Source organism: Vipera berus, assembly GCF_964194415.1.
Source record: "Vipera berus genome assembly, chromosome: 14".
Taxonomy (NCBI): Eukaryota; Metazoa; Chordata; class Lepidosauria; order Squamata; family Viperidae; genus Vipera; species Vipera berus.
Genome location: NC_138217.1, coordinates 1,075,447 through 1,098,320, shown reverse-complemented (window position 1 = coordinate 1,098,320; position 22,874 = coordinate 1,075,447). Strand labels below are relative to the sequence as shown.

The window sequence follows — 22,874 nt, the reverse complement described above, 5'->3', positions numbered from 1 at the left end:
TATTGTTATAGTTTTTGGGCATCTAGTTTAATCTTTTTTAACTTTTGTATTCTTGTTTTTTAACATGTATTGCCCTGTTCACTGCCCTGAGTCCTTCGGGAGAAGGGCGGTATACAAATATAATAAAATAAAAATAAATAAATAAAAATAAATATGACCCAGTGTTGTGTGACACTAGTTAAAAAAGCCAACACAACCTGAGATTGCATTAATGGAGGGATAGAATCAAATCATATGAAGTATTAGTACTTCATATGACTCTGGAAAGATTCAGCCATGTCTGGAATTGCATAGGGTCTTCCTGTTTAAGCAGGGGATTGGACTAGAGTCATAAAAGAGCCAAGGTTGCCTATCCCTGGTCTAGTCTAGTGAAAAGAAGGACTAGGGGTGATATGAGAGCAGTCTACTAGTACTTGAGTGGCTGTCACAGAGGAGAGGGAGTCAACCTGTTCTCCAAAGCACCAGAGGGCAGGACAAGAAGTAATGGGAGAAGATCATTAGAGATCCAGCTTAGATCTAAGGAGAAATTTTCTGACAGTGAGAACAATAGTGAAATGACTTGCCTCCAGACATTGTGGGTGCTCCATCACTAGAGATTTTCAAGATGAGACTGGACAGCCATTTCTCAGGATTGGTATAGGATGTCCTGCCATGCTTAAAGGGGTTGGACTAGAAGATCTCCAAGGTCTCTTCCAACCCTACGTTCAATCAATAAATCTGAAGTTTATTCTGCTCATTAGAGTGGAGAGAAAAGCAGCCTACTGGGGTGGATGATCATTGTTGAGATGGAAAACACTACTGAACTCTGTACAGTTTTGCTCTCAGTGAAACAATATTTCTCCCTCCCTCCCTCCCTCCCCCCCTTGATCCCTTTGTCTTTGAATAGGGAAGATAGAACATAGAATTATAGGGCAGGAAGGGACCTCAGAGGTCTTCTAGTCCAACCCCCTGTCCATGCCAGGAGCCTCATATGACCCTAGGCAAATGGTTGTCCAGTCTATTTTTGAAAACCTCCAGCGATGGAGCAGCCACATCTCTGGGAGGCGATCTATTCCATTAATTCCATTAATTAATTGTTCTCACTGTCAGTAAATTCCTCACTTCTAGGCTGGATCTCTTTCTAACAAACTTCCATTCATTACTTTCCTGTCCTCTGTTGCCTTAGAGCGGGGTCCCCAATCCCTGGGCTGCATCCCACTACTGGCCCGTGGCCTGTTCAAACTGGTCCATGGGAGAGATGGGAAAGTGTGCGCATGTGAAGCTCCACTCCTGCAAAGCATGTGAAGCTTTGCTCATGCACGCAAAGGGCTCTTGTGCTTTGGTGAATCTCCACGCATGAACAGAGGGCCCTTGCACTACTATGTGAAGCTCCATTTGTGTGAGTGGAGGGCACTTGTGCTTGTGTGCAAAGCTCATTAGTGTGAATGGAGTTGTGCACAAACCCTCTGTTTGCACAAGTGGAGTTTTGCATGCAAGTGCTAGCACTCTGCACAAGTGGAGCTTTGTGCACAAGCGCCAGCGCCCTCCGCTTGCATGAGTGGAACTTCACGTGCAAGCTCAAGCACCATCCGCTAGTGCAACAAAGCTCCATTTCTGTGACTGAATGGCACACATGGTCACTGCTTGCACAAATGGAGCTCTGAGTGTGCCCGTGTGCCTGCCACTCTCTCACACACACCAACCTGGAAAGGTTGAGGCAGTCCTGCCTTAGTGAAGAATTCAATTCACTCAAGTCCTGGAAGAGAGTTTTCATGTCCCCACCCTACCCCAATCCTTCTCTTTGACAGGGTACACATATTTAATTCCCTCAATCATTCATCATACAATTTATCCTCCAGACTCTTTATCATCTTTATTGCTCTTCTCTGCACTCTTTCTAAGGTCTTAGCATCTTTTTTTGTATTGTGGTGACTAGAACTGGATGCAGTATTTCAAGTGTGGTCTCACCAGCATGGTGAGACCACACTTGAAAGCTTGCCATCATAGAAGGTCTCTGTTGAGGACGCGGGGCTGCAAGGGGTGAGAGAGACACACACATACTGCGCCCACCCGCACACATGCTCGCACGCACACACGCACACACACACAAAGACGTGAGCGGGTCTGGGAGAGGTGAGCTGAGAGCCAGGCAGAGGCCCTTCAGGCACAGAGATGGAGGGGGGACGGGTTAAAATGGAAGGACTCCTGGCCGGAGCCTCTGGCAGTTTTTTTAAAAAAGCAAGGAAGGAGGGAAGGAAGGAAGGAAGGAAGGAAGGGAGGGAGGGAGGGAGGGAGGGAGGGAGAGGCAATTCAGATGGAAATGCCCCAGTTCAAAGGAGAAAGCAATTTTGCCATACTTTGTTGGCAATCCAAGTTAACATTGGTATTCTTGAATTGTGAGCTCTTAGGAAAGTATCCCCTCCTTGTGTGTTGCTAACAGCCACTTCAAGTGGGGAAAACAGGATGTTGTAGCATGGGCGACCGCGTGAACACAGGAATGAGTCAACATAGTGCAAGGTACCTTTATTGATTACAAGATGGAACTGAATCCCCAAACCCCCCAATGCCCTCATAGCGTACTTGTTTCATGACTCCAGCCAACCCGGTTGCTCTATTTTCCCGCCGGCCAGGTAACACCCAACCTGGTGCTGTATATTTCCCGCCGAACAGGTTGACCAATCAGGACGCCCAACCAATGTTGTGGTGTGTTGTGGTGGCTATACTAGCCTGGCATTTCTACATACACAACACCCCTTTCCCCCCAACGAGACAACTACTACTGTTACATTCCTAAACTACCCTACCTACCCACTACCCTTCACTGCCTCACATAGTCCTTGAGGTATGCTGGGGTTTTGTGAGTCCTGGCCGGTTGCTTCCCGGCCACTGTTTCGTTTTCAAGAGTTCCCTCTGATCCCCCTCCCATGTTAGCTCTGTGGTGTTAGCTCTGTGGTGAGTTCCTGCTGAGGCCGATTCTCTGGTACAGTTTTACTGTCTGTTCCTGATGGCATTGCCAGCCCTGATTGGGATGTTGTTGGCTTTGCTACTTGATTAGCTGCTGCTGCTGCTGGGAGTGATGGTTGCCATCCATCTAAAAGATCCTGTAGTGGTTCTATAGGTGACCCTTTTTGCTGCTGAGCATAACCCTCTTGTTGTTGTGGGAGGTTCAAATGATTAGGTGGGAGTCTCCCAAAAACAAAACAAAGTGAAAGTTTCATTTTTATGGTCCAAGACAAATAACATGGAATTATTTGTGTGTGTGTGTGTGTGTTCTGACTTGGAAACACAGCCTAATACAGCCTAAAACTCTGCTTGCTTTGACAGCCAGGTTATCTCTCTGACTGCTGTTATCTCTTCTGGCCTGTGACTGGCCAGGATACCCAAGTCCACTTGGCAAGCCTGGGTTTTGTTTTTCCACAGGGGAATAATGTCTTGCTTTTTCTAACTTACCAAAATCTCTCTGAATTTCATCAGCCTACTTGATCAGGTCACTTGGGCATTTCAGAAGCAGCTCTTCCTTCCAGTTGTCCCAATCATTCATAAGAATACTGAAGATTCCTCAGTCCAGCACTGACTGACTTCTGATGTCGTAGCATCGATGAGTGTTCTTGGAATGTGATTTTCAACCAACTTAACTTGATTTCCCTGCTATGCAGACCATAACTGACTTGCAAATCAGAATGTTATGAGGTACTTGTCAAAGAGTTGCTGAAATCCCCAGTGAAGTTATGTTATATAAAAAGGAAAACGATTCTGGCAAGATTTGTTATTCTATGTGACAACAGGTAGGCCTCAGTGTACAACTGTAATTGAGCCTGTAACTATGGTCATAGGTTATTATAGTGATTGAGCAGGTCACGGTGTGACTCCATCCAATTTTGCAACTTTTTTTGCAGTGTTCATTCAATTGGTGTTTTTTGGCATAAACTAGAAGCCAGAAACTGGCAAAAAAATCCCACCAGAAATTGTTGTCACATTGTGGGAAAAATAATTAGGAATTTTGAGTTTTCTTTGTGATTAGACTTTAAGGTATTTTATGCTTCAATTCAATTCAATTTATGCTTCATCATTCTTTTGTTATTGTTTTGTCCTGTCTGAGGCTTGGATGACATCATTCACTGTTTAAGTTGCAGTACAAATGTCCCTGTAACACTTTCCAGCAACACTGGTCCATGAAGGACTAGAACAAGATATTTGACCAAGAAGGAGTGATCAGGAAATTTAGTGGACTGAACAGCCACGTCTCCTCCTTAAATATAAGAGTTAGCAATGCACTTTCTTGCAAATGTAAGACACAGAACTATAGACGTGAATAGATCTAGTCAGCTTCATCTATGAATTTCAGGCTTGTGAAGCAATAACAGATTAAAGAGTGGAAATAGATGGCCAGTTTTTGAAATAAAGGAGTGAGGTCACCAAATTGGTTGGAAATATCAACTAATCTGTAGAGGATAAAAATAAAAAGGAGGTACAAAGAGCTTCAGAAACTTTGAACTGTAGCTGGACACTCAAATGGTGTGTCTGAGGAAGTGGATAAAATGCAGAGGGAGAAGTGAATCTGAAGGAGAGTTAGAAGGACTTTCCCTCAGAGTACAGAGTTCATTTCCTCAAGAAATGAATTGGAAATGAAATGAAATGAACCCCCTTTTATTGATATCATTATTATAATTATTATTACTCTGTTGCTTTGCATGTACATTGAGAGCTTCTGCACTGGAAGCTAAACTAATACACTCAGCCAAATAAAGTATTCTATTCTATTCTATTCTATTCTATTCTATTCTATTCTATTCTATTCTATTCTATTCTATTCTATTCTATTCTATTCTATTCTATTCTATTCTATTCTATTCTATTCTATTCTATTCTATTCTATTCTATTCTATTCTATTCCAGTTTTAGAATTTCCTTAAAAGTGGGACTAAATACACCTGTGGCAAGAAGATTATAAGCCACTCTATCCAGATGACAGTGATGATGGAGGTGCCCTCTGGTGCTGTACCAGAGGGCAAATTCCAGGACCTTCCCAGATTCAGATGATGTATGTAGAAGTGAAGGTCAACCTGGCATCCTGTGCCACAGACTCTGGATGCCTTCTCTTCCTTCTTCTTAAAAGACTGCTAGAGCCATCTAGGCCCTTGTGTGGTGTATCAAAATGTGCAATATTGTCAAGAATACAAGGATCTTTATTTTTAATGGATCCTGTCATCACAAAAAACCATAATTTGGTGACTTCTTAAGTCACAATAGAGACCATTGTGATACCTGCTTCTGGAGGGTCATCTAAAGGGACCTTCAAAAGCTGCAGGTTGGACCATGCTGCTCTGAGATTTGAGAGTCCAACTTTGTCATAGTTTGGTACACAATTCATGGTCTTTGGTCAGCTTGGCTTCTAAGATAGGAATTTGTTTCTTCTTAAAATTAAGTTTATCAAACTCTTCTCGGATTTCTAGGATGGATTTTTTCTTTGTCTCAGGCAGGAAGAAGTAAATAATAAATCCTGAAGTGTAAAGGCTCCCCATGAAGATGAGAAAGGAGAAATGACGGAAGTTTTCCTGGGAATAGAAAAAAAAGCCCAACTATTTAGGATAACAAAGCAAGCACCTCTTAGTGGAACAGAGGCTGTTTCTTGTGCAAATTCCCAGTGCATATTCCTGGCTGGTTTTTAAATATCAAGCCCTGGGATTCAGCTGGTATTGCCAACTTTGCATCATTCGGCAAGCCAGCTTCAGCCAGCCACAAGATGTTGGCAGTTGATTCCCCCAACTTTCCTGCAGATAATGCAGATTGGAGGGGAAAAAATAAATTCACCTACCACCATCAAAGGAAATACCATTCCGACCACAAAGACTCCAACCCAGCTCAGGGTCCCACTAATCGCAAAGGCAGGTGCTCTGGACGACTGATCAAAGATTTCCATCCTGACAGAGACTGTGGCACCAGCTGTGGTGAAAGCAGAGAAGAGTTTGTTACCATCACCACAACTCTACCAGTAATCTTACAGAGATTTCCCATCCAGTGGGATTTCTAGATCCAGACACAATAGCATCCCAAACTTAACTATGGCTAGGATGGGCAACTAGCAACTGCTGCAGCTCCTGAATGTGCCAGGGTTCCTGATCATGACACTGCAAACATATATTTTCACCTGTTCTCCCTTTGTACCCAACAACCCTCTTGTCAATTGCCAAAGTATTTGCATATCCTATACTTTTTTCAGTTTTCCCATCTTTAGCAACATTTGGACAAGGTACAGGTAGTTTCAGTTTGTGACTGGAACTTACGACATATTACCCAAAGCTACTTATGACCAGGTTTCAGAGTTGCGGAAGCTGCAGCATCCCCACAGTTATTTGTCCTTCTGACTGATTGCAGTCACTCATCCCACCCTACTTTATTCTGCTCCTTACTTTGAAAGATTTAAACCAAAAGTAACTTTAGGTATCCATATAAATCTGTGTTGAAGAAATTACCTGGGCCCATTCCAAAGACGAATACAAAGCAGAAGATCAAAGACAGGCAACAGTAAGGCATCCAGGAGAACCAGGGCTGAAATAAACAAAACTGCATTTTAGTTCATTAACTTAGTATGATCAAACGTGGATGCCAACAACTTCCTATGATTCGTGAGCCAGAGGTTCCTTGTGGGTGATGATTTTTTATCAAAAGCCTAAAAATAATAGATATCCTGGTTCCTGGCCTCCATTCTTGACCTCCCCATCTATAGGGCCCTTGTCTGGTCAGCAGAAGAAACTTTCTCTTCTGACTTTGCTCAGCTCTCTGAGGAGAGAGAGAGAGAGAGAGAGAGAGAGAGAGAGAGAGAGAGAGACAGAGACAGAGACAGAGACAGAGACAGAGACAGAGACAGAGACAGAGACAGAGACAGAGACAGAGAGCTATTAGATCAGGGGAGTGTAACCTAGTGCAGTGGCCTCCTCCAGTAGATCACTCAAAGCTGGCATCCCTTGTTTCGATGAGCAGCTCATGGGGCATTTGCTCACCTGCAGGGAGAAGGCTAAGGTGATACCAGCCAGCACGGTGCCCATCAAACCGTAGCCTGCCCAGAGTAGCACCTTTCTTCCAAATCGTTCGATGATGAAGCTCTGTGGGATTTGAGGAGAGGAATGAGCACTTGGAAGATGCCCTTGCAGCTTGACCCATGGCTAACACTGAGAGTTTATGCACCAGTTTATGCACTATTCTATTCTATTCTATTCTGTTCTGTTCTGTTCTGTTCTGTTCTGTTCTGTTCTGTTCCGTTCCATTCCGTTCCGTTCCGTTCCATTCCATTCCATTGCGTTCCGTTCCGTTCCGTTCCATTCCGTTCCGTTCCATTCCATTCCATTCCATTCCATTCCATTCCATTCCATTCCATTCCATTCCATTCCATTCTATTCTATTCTATTCTATTCTATTCTATTCTATTCTATTCTATTCTATTCTATTCTATTCTATTCTATTCTATTCTATTCTATTCTATTCTATTCTATTCTATTCTATTCTATTCTATTCTATTCTTATTAAATTTCAGTAACAGATCCCAACAGGATGCTCTGGGAAGAAGACTGTGGAAGTCTGCTCATAGCCAGCACAGAGGGCAGTGCTGCTGCTTGAGAAACTCCTGAAGCCTTCCAGCTACCACACTTGACTTACTTCTTTCTTCCAAGGGTCAGCAGGAAGTGAGGTTATCCCATGCCTTATTTATTTAATAATTAAAAGGGTTTTTTACATTTATCATTTTTATAAATAATTAAAGGAGATGAACATACCTAATGCTCTTTCTTTCTTCTATTTTCACCCCCACCACAACCCTGTGAGGTGGGTTGGGCTGAGAGTGACTGGCCCAGCGGGCTTTGTTGCCTAAGGCTGACTAGAACTCACAGTCTCCTGGTTTCTAGGCCAGCCCCTTAACTGCAAAACCCACCAGGAGGAATGTGCTATTAAAGTCTGATGCTCGCAGAGGGTTGAAGCTGTGGCCACAAAGCCCCGCAGGCAGTCTATCCAGGGTCCTGTTCTGGCTTCTCCCCCTTTTGAAGGAAGGGGTGTCTTCCTGGCTGGTTCCTGCTGCATTTCACCCCTTCCCTTGCAGAGCTATTCACTCACACAAAGAACAGTGGAAAGAAGTTCACAGTGGCTCACTCCCAGGGCCAAGTAGGGGATCTGGTCAAGGTGAAACCCAGCAGTCTGGAGCACTTCAAAGGTGTAGGAGTAAATCTGAGGAGGAGGAGAAAGTTATCAGAGGACTCCTGTGGTACTGGAGGAAGATGCTACGGCTGCACAGGAGCAGTCCTGAGAGAGGAGGCTTTCAACGGAAGGTGGTGAGTTCAGAATAGGGCATTCATCAAAGCAGGCTTAGGGAGGAAGAGAAGGAAGAGCCAGTCCTGGCTTGGAAACCCCCAAATTTCTGCAAGTAAGGGAGGCACTTGGACTCCCAAGGGAAAAATAGTTCAAAGGAAATTGCTTCCGTATCTCCAAGGGAAAGCCTCCCCCCCCCTGCCTGGAAGCAATGGACCAAGGGCCTCACTCAACTGCCTGGATGCCGCTCAGCTGTGTGGTCACCGCCAGGACAAACAGCATGTAGAGCTGCCAGCGCAGGGAAGGCTCCTTGACGAGCTCCAGGAAGCTCTTGCTTTGGCTGCTGCTCAGGGCCGCTCGCTCTTTCTGCAGATCATCCAGCTCTGCCCGATGAGGCTCTTCCCCCCAAAAGGTCTTCATTGCTGGGAATGAGAAACAGTGCATGGCAGGGACATGGGCACCGGGCATCCCTGTTGCAGGACATGACTTTGGGCCCAGCGTGTCTGGCTCCCTGCCTGGCAACAGAACCACCTGGCCCATTTCTTGGTGACACCAACTCCACTTTGTGGCAGACCAGAAACAGCTGTTCCTTCTGTGGATGAAAAAGGTGGGGAACCCTTGGAGTTGGCAGGGGGACCAACCATGCTAACAGAGGAACAAAAGGGAAAGTAGAAAAAGGAGAGGGCCAGGATTGTCTGTCTCGAACAGAACAGAACAGAAAAACAGATTTGGAAGGGACCTCGGAGCTCTTCTAGTCCAACCCTGTGCACAAGCAGGAGACCCCATACCATTCTGGATAAATGGCTGTCCAATCTCTTCTTAAAAACTCCAGAGATGGACCACCCACAACTTCCGAAGGCAACCCGTATCAGAGAAAATGAGACCCAAAGTTGGAAATGATCTTAAAATCACTTTGGTGCAGGTCCTGCTTGGGCAGTTTTGATAGTCATCTTACTTAGCCTCAGTTTGAGGACCTTGAGAAAGGGTAGAACCCCCTTCCTGTGGCAGTCTGTTCCACTGGCTAACACACATTCAGGAAGTTGTTCCTGGTGCCTGCTCTGAACCTTGTTGCGTGTGGTTTGAAGTGGTTCTGGCCTTCCCATCTGGGGTACCAGGGAAGAGTCTGCTCCATAGGAAAAATCCTTTGACATTTATTAGTCATGCTGCCCATCTCAAATATGTGACTCAGGGCAGCTCACAAACCATGGAAAGCAATAGGAAAGGATCCAAACAATACAGCAATTTAAGACAATAAAAAGTAAAACTATATAACCATAAGTGATCCTCACTTAACAATGGCAATCGGGACTAGCCAGTCCTTGGGTAAACAATGCAGTCAGAGGCTCTCAGATAGAAACTTCTGCTCCCCCCACCTATCGGCTGATACTGTACCCCAAACCTGTCTGGGCAGAGCTGTGAGCAAAGCAACCTCCTCCAAGCCCAACCAAGTCCCCTTGTGCATGCTAGGTCAGCCTTCCCACCATGATCAAAGACAAATGAGAGCAGCCTCATTGTAGGGCAGGGTGAAACTCAATTTCATTGAGGGCCGCATCAGCATTGTGGTTGCCCTCAGAGGGGCCAGGTGGGCGTGGCCAGGGAGGGACCATGTAGCTGGAGTGCATGTAGCCTACTGGGTGGGCGTGGCCAGCTCTACATTGTTCGCATCAAGGATGCCTATGGGGGCCAGGGCAGGAGTGGGACAGATCTGAGGGTCTCTGGCAGAAGGAGATAGGACTGGGGCAAGTGCCAAGGCATGGTCCACTGGAGGAGCCTCATTGTTCCTCTCAGGCCATGCGGGAGGGGGGGGGGCTGGACGGTGGCGCAGAGGTCAAATGCCCAGCCCAGTCCTCAAACACCTGTGGCACTAAGCCCACCCCACTTCCCCAAGGGGGTGCCCAGCTGCACTTACCTCCTCAAGGCTGCTGCTGCTGTGCTGTGCTTGCCGTCCTTAGCCAGGTTGCTCATGATGGGTACGAGGGCAAAGTCAAGAGGGAGGCCCACTCCCTTTCCATGTGAGGAGACCTGGCTTTGTATCCAAAGCTTCCTTAGCAATAGGATGGGAGACCCCCCAGGATAGGCCAGGAGGAGGGGCAAGGGGATGGTGAAAGGGCAGCAGGGCAGGACTAAGGCAGAACTTCCCTCAGACCCTCCCATTAGGGAGACCTTATGTCCGCGGGAGGCCACCGTTTCTCAGATAGTCGGGTGTGAGTCTCTCTTTATGAGATTTGGTCCTGGGGCGCAGCTGGGCTTGCTGCTGGTGTACATTTCGCCCAGTCACACAGCGGCAGCCCTGCCCGAGCTGCTCGATATCCTCTCGGGCTTGGTGGTTGAGTTTCCCAAACTTATAGTTTTGGGAGACTTCAATCTACCATCCCTGGGAGGTTCATCGGAGCTAGCTTGGGAGTTCATGGCTTCCATGGCGGCCATGGACCTGACGCAAGTAATTTCAGAGCCAACTCATGAGGGAGGCCACACCCTTGACCTGATTTTTTTATCTAGACGGTGGTTGGATGATCTAGGTGGGGGCTCTCCATTTATTATGCCCCTGTCATGGACCGATCATCATCTCCTGCGGCTGGTCTTCCGTTTTGCCACCCCCCGCCGTGGGGGCACGGAGCCAATTAGATGGTACCGCCCCAGACGCTTAATGGATCCTGATAGATTCCAAGCGGCGCTGGGGTCCCCACCTGCCTCCACTGCTCACAGCTCGGCGGATGCCTTAGTGGAAGCCTGGGAAAGGGCAGCCACTGAGGCACTTGACCGGGTTGTACCCTTGCGGCCCCTGACCCGGCGCAGATCCCAGCGAGCTCCATGGTTTTCCGCGTAGCTCCGGGAGATGAAGCGTCGGAAACGGGGCCTAGAGAGCTGCTGGAGGTCTAGCCGATCCGAACCCGACCGGTTGCGGTTAAGAACCTACATTAGGTCTTATCTCGCAGCGATGAGGGTGGCGAGGTGCAATTACTTCTCCACCCTCATCGCGTCCGCAGATAATCGCCCGGCCGCCTTGTTTAGGGTGACTCGCTCACTTCTTAATCAGGAGGTGAGGGAGGATCCCTTGCAGGGTCGTGCCGAGGAATTTAGCCAACATCTGTCGGATAAAATCGCTCGGATTCGGACCGGTTTGGACTCCAGCTGGGCAGAGTCAGGCGATCAGGACACGGGCGGTCTTGTCAATGTTACCTGGGAAGAGTTTGATTCTGTGACCCCTGATGAAGTGGACAGGATTATGGGGAGGCTGAGCTCCTCCACATGTTTGTTGGACCCGTGCCCTTCCTGGCTGGTTTATGCAGCTAGGGAGAGGACACGAGGCTGGCTCCAGGCGGTTATATCTGCTTCTTTGAGTGAGGGTTATTTCCCCACCGTCTTGAAGGAGGCGGTGGTGAGACCTCTCCTCAAGAAGCCTGCCTTGGACCCAGCTGTTTTGAACAACTTTCGTCCAGTCTCCAACCTTCGCTTTCTTGCGAAGGTTGTCGAGAGTGTGGTGGCGCATCAGCTCCCTCTGGTCCTGGATGAAGCGGATTATCTGGACCCCTACCAATCGGGTTTCAGGCCCGGGTACAGCACGGAGACGGCATTGGTCGCTCTGGTGAATGATCTCTGGAGGGCTCGGGATAGGGGATATTCCTCTGTCCTAGTCCTATTAGACCTCTCGGCGGCTTTCGATACCATCGACCATGGTATCCTGCTGCGGCGTCTCAGGGGATTGGGAGTGGGAGGCACAGTTCTTCAGTGGTTCTCCTCCTATCTCCTGGGACGCTCGCAGTCGGTGTTGGCAGGGGGGCAGAGATCGGCCCCTAGGTCTCTCGTTTGTGGAGTTCCTCAGGGGTCGGTTCTCTCGCCTCTCCTGTTCAACATCTACATGAAACCGCTGGGTGAGATCATTCGTGGTTTTGGAGTTGGGTATCATCAATATGCTGATGATACCCAACTTTTCTTTTCGACCCCAAACCACCCCAGTGATGCCCTCGCTGTGATGTCCCGTTGCCTGGAGGCGGTTCGGGTCTGGATGGGGAGGAACAGACTTCAACTCAACCCTGACAAGACTGAGTGGCTGTACATTCCGGCATCCCGGGACATTCAAAATGTTCCATCTCTTTCTATGGGGGGTGAGCTCTTACCCCCCGTGGATAGGGCTCGCAACTTGGGAGTCCTCCTAGATTCACGGCTTACCTTGGAAGATCATATAGTGGCCGTGACTAGGGGGGCTTTCGCCCAGGTTCGCCTGGTGCGCCAGTTGCGGCCCTATCTGAACCGGGATGCCCTGTGTACGGTCACTCATGCGCCCGTGACCTCTCGCCTTGACTACTGTAATGCTCTCTACATGGGGCTTCCCTTGAAGACCACTCGGAGGCTCCAACTGGTACAGAATGCGGCCGCGAGAGTTGTCTTGGGAGTTTCCCGGTACTCCCATGTTACACCTTTGCTCCGCGAGCTGCATTGGTTACCAGTTGTCTTTCGGGTGAGGTTCAAGGTTTTGGTTACGATCTTTAAGTCCCTACATGGCATGGGTCCGGGATACCTCAGGGACCACCTGCTGCCGGCATCAACTCCCCTCCGCCCTGTGCGTTCCCACAGAGAGGGCCTCCTCAGGGTGCCGCCAGTCAAGGAATGCCGACTGGTGGCCCCCAGGGGGAGGGCCTTCTCTGTGGGCGCTCCGGCATTATGGAACCAACTGCCGGTAGAGCTCCGGACGGCATCAGACCTCTGAACTTTCCGTCGTGGCCTGAAGACCCACCTATTTGAAATGGCTGGTCTGGCCTGACGGGGGATTATGGGTTTTAATTTGTTGTTTTAGATTTGTATTACTGTTTTAATTGGGCATGGGTTTAATCTTTTTTAATTTTTGTATTGTCTTTTTATATATGCCCTGTGAACCGCCCTGAGTCCCTACCAAGGAGAAGGGCGGTATACAAATTAAATAAAACTTAAACTTAAACTCTCCTTCCTTGATTCCTTCCTTCCTTCCTTCCTTCCTTCCTTCCTTCCTTCCTTCCTTCCTTCCTTCCTTCCTTCCTTCCTTCCTTCTTTCCTTCCTTCCTGTGGTGGGAAAATATTTGAGATGAGGGAGGGAGAAAAACAGGCAAGAAACTCAGCTGGGGAAGTGTCATCCTTCATGAGGAATGAAGAATTGCACCATCGCCTGGAAGTGGCCAGCACATGGCCCTCGCCTACTTCACATATCCGACTTGGGCCCTGAGGGAGGGGATGCCATGAGCAGCGTGAGAGTTGATGTTACCTGCACAATGCTGCCCAGCCCCCAGCCTGCCCAGTTTTGGCAGGCAGTGGGGCACTTTCCTCACAGTGTCAAGAGGCTGAGCCAGGTGGCATGAATCTGAAGAGAAGCACAACACTGCCCAACCCTAGCCTGCCCAAAGTAGGCAAAGCCATGTGCTGGCCACTTCCAGGTGATGGTGCATTTCTTCATTCCTCACAAAGGGTGATACCTCCCCAGCGCATGCCCATGGTGCAGGGCCGATGCGGCAGGGGCTGGTCCCTCACTGTTTCTAGACTGAATGCATTTCAGCATAGATGGCCACCACGAAATTGTACATTGACTCCCAGTTGGCTGGGCCACTGTTTCCAGAATGGCTTCGCGGGCTGGATCCAGCCCCCGGACCTTGTGTTTGACATGTCTGATCATTGGGCATCTGCACCAATCTCCAGTCTTTGTAGACAAAGCACCTGCAGATCTTTCAGCTATCCTAGGCTGGGCTTCCTTTCCGAACTCAGCCCCATCTTGGTAGCCCCCCTCAGACTTGCTCCAGTTTCCCAGTGCTTTTCTGTCTTTTCAGAGGCTTTTTAATGTTACCGTTTCTTGTGGAAAGGAGGAATTGTCATCTGTTACCTTTCACACATCCTTCTTCATCTCCTTTGTGCAACAGCAAGTGAGGTGGTGACTCAGGGAAGAATGGTAGTGTGAGCAAGGGGACCAAGGCTGCAGCCCCACTGAAGGCCAGCAGCACTGGCCAGAGGGCCCTGCTTCCCAAAAGCTCCCTGGGAAAGCAGATAGAAAACCTAGGTTGTTTCCAAAGGCTTGTGGATAAGACACATCTCTGATTGTCATCTTGTGCTTTCATGACCACAATCATTAATGCTGAAAAAGTAACATGAAGCCAGGGCATTGAAGAAAGCATGGTTTTACCTTAGTCCCATAACCTGACCGAGGACTTTCCCCAAGCACCAAAACATGGAAGTGGTTGAACTGGTAAATCCACGGAGTTTTTTGGGGGAAACCTCCCCAAGGTACTGGGGATGAAGAAGGATACACACACCTTGAATTGAAGGCAGAGAACAAAATTATTGGGATTACAAGTAGCGAATGTTTGCTGCACCATCCAAACTAAGTAAGAGCAGTTTGGCTACAAAGAGGAGAAGCACAAAATGGGGAACTATTGGAAACTGGCTTGACCTTCTGTGCATGCTGCATAGGATGTGGGGTAGGCTGGGTGGGGCTCCTTGTTCTGTCTGGCTCCCAAACATCTCCTGACTTCATGGTGGGACTCAGCTTTTCACTTAACTTGGCCAAGGATTGGTTGACATGGCTAGACTGAAACCTTGGTGATCGCAAAAGAGCACCTTGCACAAGAGGGGACAGCCCACAGTCAGCACAACAATGGTGCCCTCTGGAGCTCCCACCGGAGGCCCTTCCTCTGCCCTTCCAAATTCCTTATGACCCAACAGTTGCATGTTCACATAATGTGCTCCCTCTCAGTCCTGATAGGTTCTGGCAGCCGCTTGGGTCTTGGCCAGCAGTTGGGAGAGGCTGGTGCATACCTGTACCAATGCCAAACAGAAAACGTCCTGCCAGAATGAGCTCGACAGACCTGGCCATCTTGCTGAAGCCTAGGAGGAGCGCGCTGGCCACCATCAGCACATTGCTGCCCAAGAAGCAGTTCTTCCTGTTTATGAAAAATAGGCAGGGATGGCTCAGGTACACAATGCTTGGAAGAGGATGGAGGTTTCTGGCTCAAAGTGGGAGCAGCCTGTTCATGGAAGGCCCAGCAGCAGCCTTCTCTTCCTTCAGAAAAAGGAGCGCCTGCCACGTCTCACCCCATTGTCTTCAGGCAGGGGGTGGGGTGGGGATGGGGGAGGTGAGAACTAGAAAGATTGACCAAGGGAACAACCTGGATCACCTTGGTTGGGATGGGCCTCCTAAGGCAGACAGGGACCCTGATTTGAGCTACTGGAGGAGGAGATTTGTCCTATCTACAGGTTGTACAACCTCTCAGACCCCCTTTGGGGGTCAAAATGGCCCCTCTCCTTCCCCAGTGCACAACACGAGCCTCCCCCAGATCAGGATGTTGCTTGGATCTCCATGGTGGCTGAAGTGACTGTTTATTCTGAGGGCGCCACTGAATCGCAGCACGGCGATTCTGGGAAGAATGCCAGAATGGTGGGAATGTCCAATAAGGCCTCACTAAGAGTTGCCTCTCTGGGTTCTTCATTCCTTGGAGGAAGTTTTTTCCTAACCTTCACAGAGGTTTCTCTTTTCTGTCATTGAAATTCAGGTCCTACAGCTGAGAAGAAGAGGAAATCAGCCCTGACCACCTTCTTCTTCTGTGTCTCTGGCTTTGAGATATGGGCAAGCATAGCCTTCTCCATTGCCTTGTAGCTAAATCCATCCAATTCATAGGAAGACAGAAAAAAAAATCCCTGACAACTAACCACAATCTGGTCAGGAAGGTATTTTTCTGCCCTGTAGGCAGATTTGGCATTACTGACTTTAAAAAAAAATGGCCCTACACAACTTCCAAAATACATTCAGCTCTTGCTAATACAAAAACTCTGATAAACTTCCAGTGATCTTTATCCCTACTGCTTAATTCTGTGGCATCAAGCTATGGCATCTGATTTTGGGTCACACACACACACACACACACGGGATTCTCAACTGCATATCTCCTCCTCCTCCTCTTCCATACTTAAAGGGGCTTATAATAAACTATAACAATTAAACAACCAGCCAATCAGACCTATTAGTAGGGCAACCGAAAAGGCCTGGCTAAAAAGTGCTGCAGAAAGGCTCTAAAGGGCTTGGCTATTGGCACATGGCTCTTTAATGCTTTCAAGGCCGCCTTGATGGAAGCAAGTATTCAATGGGGACCTACTTTCCATATTTGGCAGCCAGGCATCCACTGCTCATGGAGCCCAAGAGACCCCCCAAGCCAAAGATGGATACCACCAAAGACCACAATAAGGTGAGCGTTGAAGGATGGACCGAATGTCCAAACCTCTCCAACCACGTCTCATTGATGAACTCTTTGATGTGCTGGAAAAGAGGGATGTGGTTAGGCAGAGATAGTTTTCTCACCACGGATGGTAAAAACGCTCAGTTCACAATTGCAGGAGACGCCTAAAAAAGACACAGCAACACAGCAAACGTAAGCCATTTTCCTGGTTCCCCCTTTTTGTAGGGAGACCCCACTTGATCAGAGTACACAAGGCAAGAATGGTTAGAATATAAACGTTCAGTCAAGGAGGAAGAGGACTGGTGACTTGCCAGCTGGCTTCCCAACTTTGCACGACTCAGAAATATTGTTATGATTCTTGTGTTAATAGTTATGATGGGGTTTATTTGCTGTGCTTACTTGCAATGCTTACCCACAATTATTAGTTGTTGCAACGAGTTGATCCCAAAGACCAGGTTATTGAATGATTCTTTTCAATCAAAGTTTTAAAAGGGGAGAAATGAAAGACTCAAGTTGGAATTAGGAAAGTTTGTTAAAGGAATTGCAGACACAGAAAGTTGCAGCTGCCATGAGTGTAACAAATGGCGAGACACTGCTGCCTAGCAACAAGAAAGTTACAGGTTAGAAGGACACACTAGAAGGATGCTAGCTAAGGTACATAGGTATATAAACTTTGGTAACCTCTAGCTTATTATAATAGTAAAAGACACACTTCTTTTGACAAGAAAGCTTATTAACAAAAACATGTGATGTATGAAGAAGGAGGCAAGGTAGAAGAATCTAATCAATAGAAATGTATCAAGGTAATGAATGTGTGATTCTTAGGATGTTAACTTCCTTAATCACAACTGTATAGCATTCATGCTTGTACTTTGTTCAAGGAATTGACTTTTTTAGCTGCTAAGACCCTTTTGCCGGAGTTGTCCAATAAAAGAAGCTGAAAATGCCATTCCTCATGGCTGGTGGTCTTTATTGGCTTTGGCGCCAGGCTAGGACCCGTGTTGGGTACAACAACTGCTTACCACAGACGCATAGGTGATCATCGATCCTTGGAAGCCAACTTGCAGTGATCCTCCGATTCCCAGAATAACCACCATTAAGAGGAGTCTCTGATATTGAATCTTAGAGGAAAAGAAATTTGAGGTACATAGGAAATTTACATGTTGTAATTTTCCATTTCTCTAAAGAAATAGGTATACAAAGGCACTTAGCTAAGGTATTTTTAGGAAAGGAGATGTAGTAGGCTGAAGGAATAGAGAGGAACAATATTTTTAGAATTGTAGAATAGCATATAGCTTATAAATAATATATTATTCAATTTGTATAAGGCTTATTCTTTATAAAAACTGCCTGGAGGTAGTATTTTAAAGTATAACTATGAACCAAAGTGCAGCCATATTTAACCAAAGCGTGAACTCTGATACACACATAGCTTCTACATGAAAAGCAGGCACTCTTATAGATAACAAGGGAAGACATAAATCTTTTATAATGTTACAAATCATGTCACAGAAAAGGGAGTGAAGATAAGAGAGGAACAAAAAGGGCATTTGATCTAATAATAGGAGGGTCTGGTAATTGTAATGGTTACTAGGCAGTCAGAAAGCATGTGACTGGGTGGGCCTATCAACTGGGCTCACCTTGAAAGGATGTGGCATGAACAGGGTATAAAAACCTATGCAAAAATTGATTCAGATGTGGACTCTGGGATTTGCCATTACCAAGAGTTCCACCGCTTTTGCAAAAACTTTAATAAAACTTGTTTTGATTTCCAACATTCTTGGAGTTGAATTTTTATTCCTCACAGAAATAACAATTTTTTTCTAAACCAGCCAGTGTAAACAATTGCTTTCAAACCCAACTGAAGTGAGCTGAACATTATTTCCCAAAGCAATCATGTCTTCAATGCATTTTCTCTTCCAAAATGTTGGGTGTGTGAGTGTCAACAACTGGCCCTGCTCTGCATCCCACCCCCACCTCATTGCTTGGGAGTGCAGGAACTGGCTGAAGTCATGGTGCCTCCCTACAGAAAGGCCTGCTTGAGGCAACCCACCTCCCCTGGCCTATCGGAAGTGTTGTGTATCAATACATTATGTTTAATGATTGTGTTCACTTGTTAACAGTTATGAGGTAAAACCCTTTGGCAGCTTTTGACAGCTGTCAAAAGCTGCCAGTAGCCACTGCGCAAGCGCTACCGCTTGACAGCTCTCTGCTGTCAAAACCGCCTGTAACTGTGCAGGCGCGAGACAGCTTGACAGCTCCGAGCTGTCAAAGCTCACCATCGCCGATTGGTCCGTGCTGACAAGCGGGAAACCGGCACAGCCCGGATTGGTCGCCAGTCGGCCAGCTGGGGATATAAATAGAGGCATGGCGAGACTGTTCCTCGCCCAGTTCTTGTCAAATAAAAGGTTTTCGTTAGCCAGCTGTCTCGCGTACTTCTTCAGCGGACGAAGCAGGAAGGTGGTGAAGACCTTGTCTTTCACCAGGTGTGTGTGTGTGTGTGTCAAATGTTGGGTTACTGGGGCTCTGGCTGGGGGTGATATGTGGCTTGGTTTTTTAATGGCTTCATGGATTGCATTACTTTTTATTTTATAGATATAAATTTGATAAATATATAAATATATAAAAATAAAATATCACACAAAGGCATAAGAAGTAACCATAGCAACACCCTCCCCCCCTTGGAGCTGCACCTGGTAGCTCTTAAAATCTCCCCAAAGGAAGGAAGCCTCTAAGTGGGAGTTAAAGGCAAGGCAAGGCATATGCTGAATCAATGGGACTGCAGTCTTCTGCTGGCCAGGTCAGGGGTCAATGGACAGAATTGGGGGTGGTGGTGGTGGTGGAGTTGTTTGCATCTTCATTCCATAGTGCTGGCTGCCCGTGGGCACCCCTCAGCTTAGACTGTCTGCACCGGATGGCGCCCGACCTTCGCTCCTTCCGACGCGATCTGAAGACTTATTTGTTCGAACAAGCCGGCCTGGCCTGATGGGGGATGGGTTTGGATTTTATCGTTGTTTTAAATGTATTTTAACCTATTGCTATAACTTGGGCATTTCGTTTAATTCTTTCTTAACTTTTGTATTTTTGTATTTTTATATGTTTGCCCTGTTCACCGCCCTGAGTCCTTCGGGAGAAGGGCGGTATACAAATAAAATTATTATTATTATTATTATTATTATTATTATTATTATTATTATTATTATTATTATTATTATTATTATTATTATTATTATTATTATATTTATTATTATTGTTGTTGTTGTTATTATTATTATTATTATTATTATTATTATTATTATTATTATTATTATTATTATTATTATTATTATTATTATTATTATTATTATTATTATTATTATTCAGCCCCCTTCCCTTGCCGGAATCTTTAAATGCCATGCAGTCATGTAGCTTTAAACCTTTTAGTTAAAAATAGTCTTTCCTTTCACTCCTCTTTGTGCTGATTTCCTTTGACTTGTCCCTATAAAACCATCACCTTGAGCCTAGAAGAGGCATAATACCATTTGAAAACATATTTCACCTTTCCACATCTACCCATTGAGAACAATCCTGGAGGATCCTCCTCAGGCTAATGACTCCAACAGCGCTCACTGCCCCCTTCCCTGAGATGTAACCCTGTACCCCCCACAAGAGATGGGGGAAAAGGAAACTACTCTCAGGATTGCCAGGAGTGAGTATTGATCTGGAACCTACAAAAAAAATTCAAGGTGCTAGTGATGACATACAAAGCCCTACATGGCGTGGGTCCGGATTACCTACGGGAGCACCTGCTGCCAGCGTCAACACCCCTCCGTCCTGTGCGCTCCCACAGAGAGGGCCTCCTCAGGGTGCCACCAGTCAGAGAATGTCGGCTGGTGACCCCCAGGGGGAGAGCATTCTCGGTGGGTGCGCCAATACTTTGGAACCGCTTACCAACTGAAATCCGGATGGCCCCCGACCTTCGCTCCTTCCGGCGTGATCTAAAAACGTATTTATTCCAACAAGCCGGCCTGGCCTGATGGATTTGGGTTTCAAATTTTCCTCACTCTATTGTTTTATTGTTTTGTTGTATCTTACTTTATTGCTCTGTACACCGCCCTGAGTCCTCCGGGAGAAGGGCGGTATATAAAACAAACAAACAAATAAATAAATAAATAAAAAGAGCTTTCCTAGCTGGGGAGGCCATGACAGAAGGACAGGCTTCTTCCTGAGATTGGAGCTCCACTGTGATAGGTCTGGCTTCCCAGAAGAAGATTTGGTCCTCTGACAAGGGAACACAAGCTTTGAGGAGGTGGAGTGCCTATTTCACAACCTGCAGTAGCTCATGGCATCCATTTTGTGGTATATACCCAGCCTGAGCAAATTGGGGCAAATGGAACTTTTGAAGGACAAAGTCAGAATCTTGGTGCTAGGAGGCACTTTGAAAATCATCTAGCCCAGGGCTCCCCAAACTCTTCAGCTCATCAATTGCTTCATGAAATTTCAGATTGCTCATCATCCCAAGTATTATTTTTTAAAATAATTTAATAAATACTACTTTACTAGTAGCAACTAAGATGATTAAAGGCCTGGAGACAAAAAATTATGAAGAACAATTGCAAGAATTGGGTATGGCCAGTCTAGAGAAAAGAAAGACTAGGGGTGACATGATAGCAGTATTCCAGTATTTGAGAGGTTGCCACAAAGAAGAGGAGTTTTCAACCTATTCTGCAAAGCACCTGAAGGCAGGACAAGAAACAATAGAAACAAATCAAGGAGAAAAGCAACCTGGAATTAAGGAGAAACTGCCTAACAGTGAGGACAATTAACCAGTGGAACAGCTTGCCTTCAGAAATTGTGGGCGCTCCATCCCTGGAGGCTTTTAGGAAAAGACTGGACAGCCACCAATCTGAAATGGTATAAGATCTCCTGCTTGAGCAGGGGGTTGGACTAGAAGACCTCCAAGGTCCCTTCCAGCTCTATTCTGATTTTCTAATGTTATTACTACTACTACTACTACTACTACTACTACTACTACTACTACTGTCAGTGATCCCTGTTGAAAGTTCCATCAACCCATGGGGTCAATATTGACCACTTTAAGGAACTCTGATTTAGCCCAACTTCGTGCCTGTGCAGAATCTCTCAAAACTGGCATGCTTAGTCTTGCATGGATGGAAGGTCAGGGAAAATGCCCGTGCAGCATGTGCTCCAGGTGGGTCTGGGTGTCCTGGAAGTAGCTGCTGCTGTGCCTTTAGTAGCCCCTTGGGGTGGGATGCCAGGAAGCCTTGTCTGGCTTGTACTTACCACATCCCAGAAGATCAGTGCCATCTCTGCGTGGAGCTCTTCTAGATCTTGTCTCTAACAGAGGGCAGCCCTGGACTTTGCACTCTTTCTTTCATTTCTTGGTGCAACTCCAAATTACCTGATTAATCATTCACTGTAATGATTTCAAGAACAAAGGATGAAATGGTGCATCTGTCCGCTGGGTTTAGGCTGTCCATAGACTGTGATGAAGCATGGTGGGAAGAAGAGGCTTCAGAGACAACTCTTCTGCAGTCATGGCCTGCAGTGGCTGCTGGTTCTCCCCAACATTCCTCACTTCAAAGGGCGCCATCTCAGTAGCACTGGGATAGACGCAGTGCCACCAAAGTCAAGAGTCAGGATAAGAGTTTGACAGGTAATACCACATTTGCTTATCCTTTTTAACTTTCCCATTTCCAGCTCCTTCTGGACTCACCAGAAGGGGACCAGAGGCTGCTCTCAACATCTCATCACTGTTCAGCACAAGGGCTGTAGATGACTAGGAATTCCTTTGATGTCTGTTCTTTGTCTTTTATTCTGCCTACTCTTTGTTTGTAAGATTGCTTCCCACACGCATTTCTTTTCTACTCTTGAATTATAGACCATAAAAAGAATTGGAAAGGTCCTTAGAGTCCAATCCCTTCCCCTTGCAGGAATACACTGATCTAGCATCCATCTTCTTTTAAACACCTTTAGGGAAAGACTTCCTCCCAAGGCTATTGAGTTCACTGTTGAGTTCACTCTTCCCCACAGGAAATTCTTCTGATGTCAAACCGAATCCTCATAATTTAAACTCATTGTTTCTTGTGTCCTGGAGTAATTTTGAATAATCTGCTGCATCTTCCACTTGATAACGTTCAAATATTAAAGACCTCTAGCATGACTCCCAGCAGTCTTCTTCAGTTAAAAACAACCCATACCTCCCTCATAGGTTTTCTTTCCACAGCCCTTTTTTTATCTGGGTTGCTCTCCTCTGCACACCTCCAGATAGTCACTGACCTTTCAGAAATGCAAGTTCAGAACTGGGACAACATTTTAGGAATGGAATAGGAGGAACAATTTCTTTTTTTTATTTGGGCATTAGACTTCAGATTACAAGCTTAGGTTTTCACCTGCTTTTTCTTTTTGCAG

At 46.5% G+C, this 22,874-nt stretch overlaps 1 protein-coding gene across 1 annotated transcript; it reads right to left on the bottom strand.

Annotated features, from left to right (window-relative positions):
• Nucleotides 1-5,327: 5,327 nt before the first annotated feature.
• Nucleotides 5,328-21,770, bottom strand: LOC308674383 (solute carrier family 2, facilitated glucose transporter member 11-like; the record flags this gene model as incomplete). Its single annotated transcript, XM_081338809.1, has 12 exons — nucleotides 5,328-5,534; nucleotides 5,795-5,922; nucleotides 6,453-6,528; nucleotides 6,981-7,082; nucleotides 8,083-8,193; nucleotides 8,509-8,696; nucleotides 14,120-14,268; nucleotides 14,417-14,546; nucleotides 15,049-15,173; nucleotides 16,383-16,543; nucleotides 17,486-17,584; nucleotides 21,747-21,770. 12 exons carry the CDS (start codon nucleotides 21,768-21,770, stop codon nucleotides 5,328-5,330), a joined length of 1,500 nt encoding a protein of 499 aa, XP_081194935.1.
• Nucleotides 21,771-22,874: the final 1,104 nt, after the last annotated feature.